This window comes from Neopelma chrysocephalum, unplaced genomic scaffold, assembly GCF_003984885.1.
Source record: "Neopelma chrysocephalum unplaced genomic scaffold, ASM398488v2 Primary Assembly neopelma1_80, whole genome shotgun sequence".
Lineage (NCBI taxonomy): Eukaryota > Metazoa > Chordata > Aves > Passeriformes > Pipridae > Neopelma > Neopelma chrysocephalum.
Window position 1 is genome coordinate 19954 of NW_020897741.1, and position 13528 is coordinate 33481.

General features: G+C 42.5%; 1 protein-coding gene across 2 annotated transcripts in view; it reads right to left on the reverse strand.

Moving 5' to 3' along the window:
* Positions 1 to 3555: 3555 nt before the first annotated feature.
* Positions 3556 to 13528, reverse strand: part of ADGRF5 (adhesion G protein-coupled receptor F5) — a 42715-nt gene continuing 32742 nt past the window's right edge. For both annotated transcript variants that reach the window (XM_027690077.1, XM_027690078.1), the window contains 7 exons: positions 13118 to 13314; positions 12341 to 12520; positions 10189 to 11559; positions 9192 to 9233; positions 9035 to 9094; positions 5616 to 5700; positions 3556 to 4563 (listed from right to left, as the gene is read on the reverse strand). In XM_027690077.1, coding sequence (XP_027545878.1) covers positions 4484 to 4563; positions 5616 to 5700; positions 9035 to 9094; positions 9192 to 9233; positions 10189 to 11559; positions 12341 to 12520; positions 13118 to 13314 — 2015 coding nt within the window. In that variant the 3' untranslated portion in view covers positions 3556 to 4483. The remainder of the gene's footprint in view (positions 4564 to 5615; positions 5701 to 9034; positions 9095 to 9191; positions 9234 to 10188; positions 11560 to 12340; positions 12521 to 13117; positions 13315 to 13528) is intronic.

The following is a 13528-nucleotide window of genomic DNA, read 5'->3' on the forward strand; positions in this document are numbered from 1 at the left end:
TTTCTCGTGTGTTCTTTGAAAATTTCATTTCTTCATCCCATAGCAAGCAGCAGTGCTGAGAGTCCATGCATTTACTCTCAGCCACAGTTCAAACTCATCAAATAACTGGTAGAACCTCTCAAAACACTGGTAAAAGTCACATAGAAGCATATATATAAAGATTTTAGAAATGTTCCTACAAAAATTGCTCAAGAAATCTAAAGAGTACAAATCCATAGTTACGTAAGCTAGTACATCAACACTAACTTTCCCTGGAGCTCTGATGTTTTAGTAATGCTGATTAGCTATTACACAGAATTCATAAACTACTATGGCATATTATTGGCCAATTCTCTATAAGGGAAATAATTTCACATTAAAGCTAGCACTCTTTCTAAAAAGTCTCATCACATAAGGTTTTCAAATCTTCAAATGTAAATCTATTCTGTGGGCATAATCCAAGAGGTTTTTAAACATCTATAAAACTTGCATGATTTCAGCAGGATCTGGATGAAATAGGAGCAGATTATCAGTTATCAAAGGGTAGAATCTGTCATGGCTGCCATTAAATTCTCATCTCTTTGGAAATCATCATCTTAAAAGTCAAGGAGAGGAGTGGGAGAATATGAAAATGAAGACTGGGTCTGTGGTGCTGGAGTGTGATGAATAAGGTGAATAACACCCTTGAACTAACTGCAGATGTCAGGAAGTAACTGATCTAGGATGACCTAAGATCTCTGCTTTCAAGGGCTCTAACAGTTTTCACACCTGAAACTTTGATACCCAGGTTTCCTTCAAAAGCAGTTTCTTCTTGTCTGAAGCAGTTCAGAAAGCAAATAATCGCAGAGGGTGACACTACCCTTGTACTTATCAGGTACCTGTCACAAGGGATGGCAGTCAAAGCAAAATGCACTCTCATGGCAGCAGGAGTACACAGAGGGCTGTTTTCCACTTGGGTTCATCCTGGTGCTCAGAGCAAGCTTGTAAATAGGGACAAGCCATCCATTTAATTGAGGCATTACCAGCAAGTTAATACTCTGCCTTTGGAATGAAATCAAAACAAACATATCAATTTTTCTTGCAACGCACCTGACTGGCTGGACTCAGGCAACGGATAATTACAGATTGGATTACCTTCTGCCAGATTGATTAGGGGACTCTCCCTTGGTTTAAGGGAGTCTCCCCCCTAAGTTGACAAGCTCATAAGTTACAGAGGGTTATGGAATGAAAGACAAGAGATCCATAAATTTGAATAAATTGTGTGGTGCAGCTTGCTAGTTAATGTGCGAGACAGAGAAACCAAAGACAGAGAGGATCCAGGCAAGTCCTGGCCTAGTGCTATCCTGCATGTCATTTCGGTGTCCCTAGAGTAAAGGGACACCAAGAGTAAGACTACAAGTTGTCTGTATGCACTCTGAAAATACACATAGGCTCTGACACTGTTCCATTTGCTTGTGGAGACAGAGTCCAAGTCTTCACTCTGCCAAACCACACAATGACTCCTCTCTGCTAGAAGAACTTGTGATGGCTTCCACCACAGAGGATGTCCTGTCAGACAGCTGGGGTACAGCCCAGGACATGGCTGGTGTGACACACCCTGGCAGGGAGCCCAGGGAAGGTGACAGGAGCAGTGCCCCCACCATCTGTGGTCACCCACAGCTCTCCTCCCTGGTGCAGTGGCTCCATCCCCTTCCCTCAGGGCTAGGGGGTGATTTCCAGTCCCCAGTATAATTGGCAAAGAGGAGCATTAGGCTGGGGTTGGCATTACATGCAGTCAGGCCCAGGGGGCTCAGCTGCACTGCTGAGACACTTGCGTGGGTTCAGTTCTGGGCCCCTCACAACAAGAAAGACATGGAGGTGATGGAGTGTCTCCAGAGCAGGGCAACAGATCTAGGGAAGGGTCTGGAGCACAAGGAGCAGCTGAGGGAGCGGGTGGGGGGCTCAGCCTGGAGAAAAGGAAGCTCAACAGGGACCTTATCACTTTCTACACTACCTGACAGGAGGTTGTAGCCAGACAGGGGGTCAGTCCCTTCTCCCAGGTAACAAGTGATAGAATGGGCAGAAATAGCCTCAAGCTACACCAGGGGAGGTTTAGGTTGGATATTGGGAAAAATTTCTTCACTGAAAGGGTTGTCAAGCACTGGAACAGGTTGCCCAGGGAAGTGGGGATGTCACCATCCCTGAAGGTATTTAAAAGATGTGTAGACGTGGCACTGAGGGACATGGTTTAGTGGCGGAGTTGGCAGCGATGGGGGAATGGTTGGATTCAATGATCTTAGAAGTCTTTTCCAACTTAGGTGATTCTTTGATTTTGTAACTTATCTCAAAGTAAAAACTAAGAAGAACATGGAAAGAGTAAAAGTTAGAAGAAATTATCCTAGCTTTTGTGTAGATGGTGTCATATGTCTTACCCTGCTTTTCTAACAGGATAGTACTAAGGAAATTACACACCCCATGTGTGAATCTGCCTGAAGGAAGGAATCTGCTGGTGAGCCCACGGCCCTTATTGCCTACGCCAAAGACTTGGTTCTTGTTGTTGAGAGTGGGGGAAAGAGGTACAGGATGGCTGCTGCCATGTGTTTTCCCTTCTTCCTCCATTCAGCCCTCCCACTTTTTCTTCTCTCCCATTTTATCTTGATCTGTAAATGTATACAAGTGAAGCCTTGGTCGCAAGACTGCACAGTTGATTTCTTAGCTGCTTCTCTTTGATGAATTGTCATGGCTTTTCTAACAAGGCAAAGACTTTGCCTTTGAAGAGCCACCCAAGGATGGCCCTTTGGTGCCAGACAGCTTTGGCATCACATTCTGATCTCTCATTCACACACAGGCAGGACCCAGGCTCAGCTAAACCAGGACGTGTAGTGAAACCTCAGAGATGAAATGTCTGCATTCCAGTGCAGACACGGTGTGGGACTGGGACTGTGCTGCCTACAAGGGCATGTACTTTACAGTTCATGTAAAGCCTGTTCTAACCCAGTGGTTCTGCAGCAAGTCAGTATTGCACAAGCTACTTCCAGAGCGAATTAGACCAAATGGCTGCCCAAAGGCAAGTTTTTCTTGGAACAACGTGCAAAGGTCAGATTTGTAAGTTTCCACTGGCCATGCAGTTCAGAGATTCTGGATTTTCATCTCTGAATGTGTTTTAGTTCTAGTATTATATTTACATCTTGAAGCAAAAGGCAATTACTTTCAATATAAATATTGCATTTGATTGTTGCTTGATTATTGTCTTCAGTCATCACCACTTGCCCATACCAAACCATCACACCTGCTTCTAACTGAAGGGAACAGTTTTCCAACCTGATTCATCCCAAAGTTCTGGGAATAGGTTCACCATTGGTAAACATAGGCCTGATTCCCCGACAACCAAATGGGGCTGTACCACCTCACAGCAGTATTTGAAATTGGCCTCAAATCTAAATCTTTATGATTCCATCTATCATATTTTATATTAAATTTTGTACATTTGTGTGTGTTATAGATACTTTGCAGGCTCTCTTATAGCCCTCTGCTTAAGACAGGAATCCTGCCTTTAAAGGTATAAAGGTTTGGAAATAACTGGTTCCACAAATGTAGTGTTAGAGCAATAATTTATATCAAACCATTCATCCTGCCTGGCACATTGTGATTTATATTCACTGCAGAGTTGACTCTCTGAGCCCTCCAAGAGTGATTCTCCTCTGAGACGATACCCAAACATACAGACTTTACACAAGACACTCCTTGCAGACTTAACACTACTATGCATTAAATAAATGCAGTCCCCTCTGTGGTGGAGGGCAGCAACCATCTCTGTCTTATCACATTACATATCAAGGGAAATATACAGGACAAATATTGTTAAGGATATAAAGCTCCCTTTTCTTCAAAAATATACCACATAGGGCTTTCAGTACATTCCATCTGAATGAAGACCACACAGGAGTCATCACGGTCTTCACTTTAGCTCAGTCAAAAGTGAAGATCTGAAATGGACCTTCTCAGTTGGGAATTTTTGGTTCCAGAAAAGTCTTAAATAGAAGGCGAAGACCACTATACCCTATGGCCTTTCCACGCTGTAATACGAGGGCAGGAGAGAAGCTATGAGGTACTTGTGTATCTACACAGGCCTTTGGAATCAGTCAGAGGGTTGATAGGGGAAATACCAAAACCACTGGACAACAGCTGTGCATAGCACTGCAATTCATGGCTCAGTACTGCATAGTGCTAAGCACCCACTCAAGGGCTGAGAATTCGTCACTCCCAATGTCCTTTCTTGCACTTGAAGGCCTTCAAATCTTTGTCATCTCTTCTGAGAGATTGGCAGACCCTGTAAAATTCCACCTCTCACAGCTTCCCTGCCTTACACATTAACGAGAAATGATTGTTCCAGAAGAATGCACCAAGGCACAGTTTAGTCAAAATGAAGCAGTCCACTTCTCCATGACTCCCAGGTACTTTTTGTGTGTGTCTTGGAAAGGGCAGAGGTCCTTTCAGAGTTATGTGATTTAGCATTTGCAGTGCTTCAGTTAAGCAAAGAATATGCCTTGGAAGTGTTTTCAGAGGAAGAGGTGGATGGCTCTGAAGAAGATACTCTGTATTTTCCTGTAAAACAAAGCACAGTGATAAGACTTTAGGACAGATACGCTGGGACATGTTGGCAGTGTAAAGTAGGGATAGTCTCCCCTGTGCTGGTGACCCAGGTGGTTCTGATTTGCCCTGCAGCCCTGACACTGCCTGGATTACAGCAATACCAGCAACCACAGAACTCATGTTTGGTGACACAGCCAGGATAAGTCAGCTTGGATGGCCACTCGAATCATAGGACAGTGATTTACTCACACAAATGGAGGGACTTAGTGGTCCTCCTTGAGCATGGGGATGCATCCAGAACACAGGCTCCTGAGATGAATCCCAGCTCACTCCTCTTGTGAGCACAAGGCTACCTAAGACCCAAGTGCATGGAGCCTGAGAGCAGAGCGTGGAAGAGGGATAATAACAGGGAGTTTCAGGTGGCAGAAGCATGGAAAGCAGTTGTGGGCAAGTCTCATTCTTCTGGTGGGAGGCTCCTGTGTCTGGCTAATATGCTCATGTCTCCTTGTTCCATTATCTGACTAATAAGCAGGCTTTTAAAAAGCACATGTTTGTCTACAGTAAACTCCTTCATATCCTGCTTTGACCATCTTTGATCTCACCGTCTTCTCTGGACAATGTTCAGATGCAAAGACTACCCATTTAGGAAGGAAATTATATTTCCAGCAATGCTTTTTGCAAAATGAAGTCATAACTGAAATGGTGATGTCCATAAAGTGACAGTCAGAGAGCCTTTGCAGAGATACAGCTTTAGGATGGTGAAGAGTACATAGAATAATAAATGAACTGTGTCACGATCTTATTAAGATCAAAACAAAGCTCAGTTAGTGGGTTTTAGAATTGGTGAAACATGCCACCTGTTTCAGAGACAGACAATTATACTGCTACCATTAAGTTACAATTGACTTCTTACAGCTTCTTTGCATTAGAAGATTAAATACCATTTATAGATGCATGGAGAGACAAACAGGCTGATTGATATCAGGACAGACAGACTCTGTCAACGAGAACACAGGCAAAGCCCTTTGTCTGTGCTTCAGTAAGGGAGGTCTATTGTCACATACCTGTTTTCCCACATAAGTTGTTAAAGGTTCTTGAAAACGGGTAGCTCATAGCAAGCATTGGTGTCACCAGGATCAGGGAGGATGACTGTAAGAGACAAAATTTTTTTTTATCAAAAGCCTAGAATTTTTTTGTAGCCACATTTGAGGCAGAAAAAAAAAATTCCAGTAAACTGTTGCTCAGTAGTACAAGCAAGCAATTCACAGAGGGCCAAGTTAGATGTTTGTGAGGCATCAAGGTCACATATTTGTGTGTTTATGGTGGTGATGAAGGAGATCAACTTTAAAGGAAACTACAGGACACAAATAACTTGTCTCTAACTTTTGGCCAGGGAAGACAGCGTAGGCTCCAGAGCTATATCAGGCACTACGGGGTTCTGGTCCCTTATCTGAGGCAGTATAGCCATTAAGATAAACAGAAAAGCTAAGACTTATGTGAATGGGGATTGTCCTTGACGGCCAATAGCCTGAGATAATCCGAGGCAAATTTAATTTGACACACTAGAGGGCATTAGAACACAACTCACTGCAGTCCTGATGGGAAGGAAGGAAGGAATTTTTTGCTGCTAAAATGAAGTTTCTTTTTCAGTTCTGGAGTGGTTTGAGAATTTAATTAGATTCCTCCAAAAGGTGTGTTAAAAAAAAGGCATGGAAAACACATCTTTTTCTGTTCGGTCCCTCCTCATTTGTTAGTTGTACCGTGGTGGGGAATTTAGGCAGTGTTGTGTATTGTCACCTATATCATAAGGTGGTAGAGGCAAAAGGTAAATGAATCAAGTATAAAAAGTTCGACAAAAGACTTTACTATTGTTTTATTTGTTAATTATCAGACCTCAACAGGCTGGAGAAATGAGATGACAGGAATCCTATGAAGTCCAGTAGAGGGAAATGCAAAGTCCTCCTGTCCCTGGGGAGGAACAAACCCACATACCAGGACATGCTGGGGGCTCTCTGACTGGAACAGAGTGAAGGCAGAGCCAGACTTTTCTCCTTGGTGCCCAGTGAAAGGACAAGAGGCATTGAAACAAATAGAAATACTGGAAATCCCACTTAAGAGGAAACTTTTTCACTGTGAGTGTGGTCAAACATAGGAAAAGGCTGCAGAGAGAGATTGTGGTGTCTCCATCCTTGGGAGCTACTCAAACTCCAACTGGACAGAGCTCTGTGCTTTAGATGACCATGCTCTGAGTGGGAGGGTGGTACTAGATGATCTCTGGAGGTAATTTCCCACTTCAGCCATTCTGTGATTCCTGTGGAAGCTGGAGTGATTTGATCCAATGCTGCTCTTCTGAACTGACAGTTCAGTCTTAATGGACTCCTTAATTCCTTTCAGCCTATATACTCATCTTCTTACTTATCCTGGCTTTTAAGTCGGCTTCCTAGTCCTTTAGCAATACCTGTACAGGCTCTTCTGAATAAACCCTGTTCAGATACCAATATAAAATTAAGCTTTATTGTCATATAAGAGTGATGCTAACACCATTGGGGGAGAGGTGGAGGTGGGTGTTGGAACCAGATGATCGTTAAGGTCATTTCCAACTCAAACCATTCTATGATTCCTACACATCCTGGCATCTTTGGTAAATGCAGAAGTGCAAGTGGAAACAAGCACTTCTGTGTCAGAAAACACAGTTTACCCATCCTCATGCAGCAATCTCAGATAAAGGTATTTTATTCCTGTTGGTTGAAACTTTTCTACTATCTGTGTCTGGGAATGTGGCTCCTCCGGTGCAGAAGTGGAAATGAACACACCTTTGGCATCAGCAAGAAGAGGACAACAAACAACTCTGAGGGTAAAACACGTCCTCAACCAGCAGAGCTCTTTGTGAGGTGACTATCAGTCCACAGCCTCAGCTCTTGGCCCTCTCCTTGGGCTGTAAGACACATCCTGGGTCACTGAGGACATGAGCTCCCTGTGTGGTTGGTTGGCCTGACATATTCTGCTTGAAAAGTTTGTCAAGCCTCATTGTAAAAGCCTTTAATTCTGTGCTTTTACTCCTTTGTTCACACTGGGAGACCATTCCCCATCCTTTCTAATGGGTACTAGTTGCTTAATGCCATAAGCAGATTTGCCCTTGGTTGGATCCAAGGATCATCCAGCCAAGTTGTTCTCATGCCAGCATTTTCCTGTGGCTTAAACAGCTCTACCTCCCTTTAGTTATTTTGGATGAAAAGCCTATGGTGCTGTGAGATCTGCAGTGGTGAAGGACACATGGAGAGAGGAACGAGGAGCTGCTAAAGTTGGAAGGTGTGAAGGGAAAGACATGTGACTGGCACAGGACAGTCCAGCTCCAAGGCTGCCAGTAGCCTATAGCAACTGAGCCTTAGTTTACCCTTTTCAAACAGCTATGGGACACTTTTCTCAGAGTCTTGACCTCTGCAGCACAAACTGAAATGGAAGAAATTCCCCTCAATCACAAGGAAAAAATTAATATTTTTTTATGCTGAGGGTGACAAAACACCACAGTTTTTGTGTCAAACGAGTTAGTGTGTTCTCCAGCTTTAGAGATACTGAAAACCTGATGAGACAATGTCCTAAGCAACCTGCTCTAATTTACCTTGCTTTGATGAGTGGCCAGCTATTTTCCTGAGTTTCCTGTGTAAACTTTATTTTTCTTGTAAAGATGGTAGTGGAACTGATTTCCCCCTTTAATGTGAATGCCTATCCCAAGCAGAGGTATTTTCAGATGCCTGTTCAAGCTGTGCTTTAATGCAGGGAGGAATGCAAGAGGAACACTGGATGGAAGAGAAGCCTTCCAGGATCTTCCTTAAGAATCCAGTCCTCGTTTGCAACATCTTTTTATTTATTTTTTTTTAGGCACTGAATATATTGTGTTAAACTCAGGAATTTGCAGGGTGTGGGACTAAAGTCTCTCCTCTTCCAGAAGCACATTCATTTACATTCTATCATTTGCTCATTAAAACATGAGTCTTTGCAACACATAGACATGATTTGACAAAAGAGTCATACTTCCTCCTGTTTTCTGTTCCCAGAAAAAAGGGGAGGCTAACCTGTCTCCTTGTCTCATGAGTTCAAGTCACAGTAACTCCATCCTCTCCTTCTCATAGGTGAAGGGGATCTTACCCAAGAAGTCCCCTTTGCATTTCTCTCACATTGTGAATAAGTAATAGAGCCACAGAAATTTTCTGTTTACTATCTAAAGTTTAAGTTACATTTTATATTTTTTGTTGTGGAATTTAGAGCAAATGTCCACCAACCTCCTTCTTATTTTTTACCAATTATAGGTAAAATAACGAACTTTGAAAAACGGGCGTATGTTCGTATTTATGTTGTTAGGGTCTTCTCTGACTGGTTCTAATAAAGAATCCAAAATATAAAGTGCATTTGACTTAAGAGACACTTGGAGAATGTTAGACTATTCAGCAGTAACTGAAATACATTCTTAGGTCTAGGTTCTAACCTTTGATTGCTGTGAACTCCATTTGGTCGTTGAATTCCTCTTCAGCAGGGCTTCTTGTATCTATTTGTTAAAAAATTAATCAATCAGCAAATACAGAAAATCTGTTCAAATTCCAACAGTATTTTGACATAATTTAGGAAATAGTTTGAATCCTTACCTTCTTGTCCCAGAGAGTCCCAAACACCAAAATGAATAATCCCTAGGAGACAGATAATTACATGCAGTTTGATGACACCAACCTTTATTGCAGCACCTCATAATTATCTCAAACATTGTCCATGGTGACTATTTAAACTCTGAACTCTTTGATAGAGGGCATTTTTCTAACTTCATATTACATAGTGGACTGCTGATGTGGTAGGAGTTCACCAGGCCTGGCCTATTTAAATTCTGTGTACATCTGGTCTACAAAGTAACACAGATAGTTTCCTTGCACTAAATATATTTGGAAGAAGGAACCTTTGTGTATGGAAGACATGTCCTGCCTATTCCCCCCAGATGAACCAGCAGGTTCACAACGTAAAAAAGCAGATTCACAACACAAAAGGTCAGTGAGTCTGGTTTGAAGCACACAGTTTTGATGCCATTCTTAAAGAGAGAGAACAGACAAAACTATTTTGTCATCAAGAAATCTTGCTGTATTGGGATCCTACTGACCACCTAAATAGGTTGTTGTAAAAATCATACTGACAGAAAACTCTCAATCATGTGTGTTTTGGTTAGTTCCTCTCTTTATTATTAGTACTGCTCAACTGTTCTTGGTGACTTTTATATTGTTTATACTTGAACCCACAGCTGCAAAGAGAATAACATGATTCCTCCAGGTGCACTGTAAATGAGACCAGAGATGCTCAAGCTTGGCCACCTGAACATAACAGGGCTGGTTTTCTGAACTTCAGAAATTAGGATCTTCCCAAAGCTACTGGCAAAGTTGGAAGTTATCTTTAGGTCAGCTTTATCTATAAGGCACATCTGATAAGGCAGATGAGAATACGAAATACTGCTGAATTCCTGGAATGGGTTTCCCAAAGAGCCCTTTTGGAATAAGGATGTGTAAGGCAAATGTGAGCATTTCCTCTGAGCTGGTTTTATGCCCTGCCAAGCACATCACTGCAATAATGATCACAGAGGAAACAAAAATATGTGTAACTCACCTGCAAAGCATTGAGCAGAGCAAAGAGGATGTGGAAAGCTCGATGACTGTTTTTGATGATGGTGGCAAGGCCAAACCCCCAGGTGAGGCCTAACAGTGGTGTCAAGATGGCCACACTTTTGCCAATTTGAAACAAAGAGTTCCTCTCCTGCCTGTTTGACCTATCCCCAATAGTTGGCCTCAGTATTTTTATTATAACAACTGCGGTGATGGACAAATTCATGGCCACAATGATCAAGGCAGGTATGACAAAGGCCAAGAGAGCTTTGCTGTCCGTCCAGTTGAGCCAGCAGACATCCTTTCTGGTGTAACTGTTCCTTGGCAGTGTGACAGCGATGGTGATGACTGCAATGACAAAGGGGCACACATATCCCAGGCAGAATGCCACTGCTTTCTGAGCAGTCTTACTCGTGTTATGCAAGATGAACACCAGTCTGTAGAAAAGAATGAGGCCCAGGCTCAGCATCCAGAAAAAGACACACAGGTAGAATAAATGGATGAAGAACGTGGCCATGACGCAGATATCTCTGCTCAGCTGTTGGTTTTGGTCATTGAGGGAGGCAGTGACAATGAACCACACGTCAGCAATGAGGAGGGATGCAGCTATGTTGACTATACAGACGTGGCGCATGTAGGAGGTTGTGTTGTTTGTCACGTATTTCCAGACCAAGGATTCAATTATAATGCAGATCACCAAGCTCAAGATCGAAATAGCCAGGCCAACATAGGAAATATAATCTTCAAAGATTAGCTGGGAGGATTTATCAGGTGACATCAGAATGGAGAATGATGTCAAGTGACTGCAGGAGCAAATGACATAATCTTCTAACTCTGTGGGTGTGCAACCACGAGTATCCCAGTCCCCACCATGTTTGTTGAGTGTGAAGTTCCAAAAGACACATTTGGGCATCTTTAGAGATAAGTTTTTCTTTGCAAATGTCATATTAACCTCAAACTTCTGGCTTCTGTTGCTGCTCACAGTTGTTGTTATCAATAGGCCGTTCACATATTCAGACTCATTCCTGGGCAAAATATGTCCAAGTTTCGAGTACATCACGCTGACAATGGTTGAATTTTGGGTTAGAGTTTGAATTTCGGTTTCACCAATGAGCACATTAACTGTGAGGTTTTCTGTACTGCGGAAGCCCTTACTATAACCTGTGTTGTTGTTTTCTTGAATAACTGTGCCTTGTAGCTGCACGGTGTTTGCAGAGACAGAAGGGATGGTGTTATTAACTGGTCGGAGGCGCAGGGAAAAGTTTTCTACTGACTGCAGTAACAAAGAACTTTTTAGCGTCTTCTCTTCATTCAGCTCTTCCCAAGCTTCAATTGTGGAATCACCAACAATTAAGTCCACTGTGGAGAGGAAATTCTGGAACAACAACAGAATAATGTAGTTACTGAAATGCTACACAAATCATTGTTGTTTCTGATGGTAATTTATGCATGGTCCTAGAATTGCCTTTTGAAAAAGCCCAGCATTTTCTTATTTTGCTCAATCCTTGTGAAACCTTCAGTTGTTAACCCTCTGCATGCTCTGTTTTCAATTTAAGGTTTCCAAAAGCAGATCTGTGTGACTATTTCTTTTTACATACTACTTAGTATTTTTTCTTCTCCAACCTTCTTTCCCTTTTTTCTCAGCCTTTGTGCTATCTTTGATTTCTTGGTCTCTCTCATGTAGTGTCCTCCATCTACAAATTGTCAAGTCTCTTTGCACTTTTCTGTTCAGAAGAACAGTGCTTTTCCTCTGTACCTCACAATCAAGGTTCCCAACTATTTCTAAGATTTCTTTTGTTATTCATTTATTGTAACATCCAATTTCTTTTCCTTGCTTGATCATGGTTCCTGGAATTTAATATATAATCTAAACCTACACTCTGCCTTAGAATGCTGGAGACTTTTGTGGGTCCTTAGAACATTTCTAGTTGCTAAGCACACAGCAGTCTCTCTTTCATGCATAGGCTGCTTGTCCTCAAAATTTTGACTTTTTATAAACTCCTCTGTATCTTTACTGTTATTTTACCTCATTCCCTTCCTTTCCTGCTCCTGATCCTAACTAATTGTGAAACTTCTTCAGGAAGAACGTCATCCCCTGTGACAAAAGGGGCCAAAGGGCTTGATAGGTGCAGGTAAGACTTAAAATAAAACCTTACCTGAATAGTGAGCTCGTCTGCATCTGCCGGGATAGAGGAGACAATATCCAGGATGGAAACGACTGCGCCTAAGTTTGCAGGAGAACTGTTTATTGTGTTTAGCTCCTTTCCAATCTGTTCCTTAAGCTCTGCAAGGTAGTTAGGCAGTTTTGCTTTTGACTCAGGGCTGTTGACCAAGGACTGGAACAGAAGATAACAGTACATCACACACGTGAAATTTGTCTCTCTAAGCCTCACTGAGAGAAAGGCAACTCTGGATGAAATAAAGAGCACTATGGTAGGATACCAAGGCTGAAAACAGAAGCCTGGCATCTATCCATAAAGTGAAGTGACCAAGGGAGTGGGCATTGTAAACAGGGCCTGGGGACGAGGTTGGGCAGTAGCCTGGAGTTGTTGGTGTGCTCTGCAGCTTGCTCTGGGCTTGTGCCAACCAGCGTTCATCGAGGCAGTCCCTGAGCATGGCTCAGGGAACACTCCAGGTCAGCAACTGCTCCTTATGGATGCTATGAACAAGGTCACCTTGCCTGGGAGACAGAGCATTCATGTGTGTGGATATGAGCCATGCAGTGCCACACGGCCTCTGGGCCAGAGGAGGGGACTTTGCCTCTTCCGCTGACTTGTGTAGACATAGCCAAACATTCTTTAGCTTTTAAAAGAAAGTTTTAATGCTTCATATATTTTAGATTATGATAAGCAAAAACCAGGCAACAAAAATTTTTGCTCTTTCTTCTCCCCCCACCTCTCCACCCCAAACTCTAGAAAACCCATAAATGTTACCTCGGCTCTACTCAGCAGATTGTTTATTGATATGGACAGGCAGTCATTCCTTGCAACCTTCCATGAGTTGTTGATGCAGTTGTAAGTTGTACTGCCTCGGGTAAAACCATCTGGATTATCTAACTCACGGCATGGCTTTATCAATGTGCCGCTTTCTATTCCAGTGCCTAATCTGTCTGAGCAGGAAACTTGCTTATCTGTACAGAGAAAAGTCATAGAGGCAAAAAACAAGAAGCAGAGAGATTAATAAATTACCCTCATCAAACCTGTGACTTCCCGAAGTTCAGAGGTCTTTAAAACAGGATTTCAGTTATCTCTCTTCATTAATTACAACCTTTCAGGATGTATATGTCTTGCATTCCCGATTTTTTTATGAATAATGAAATTAAAAAGGAAATCTAATAAAGCTTC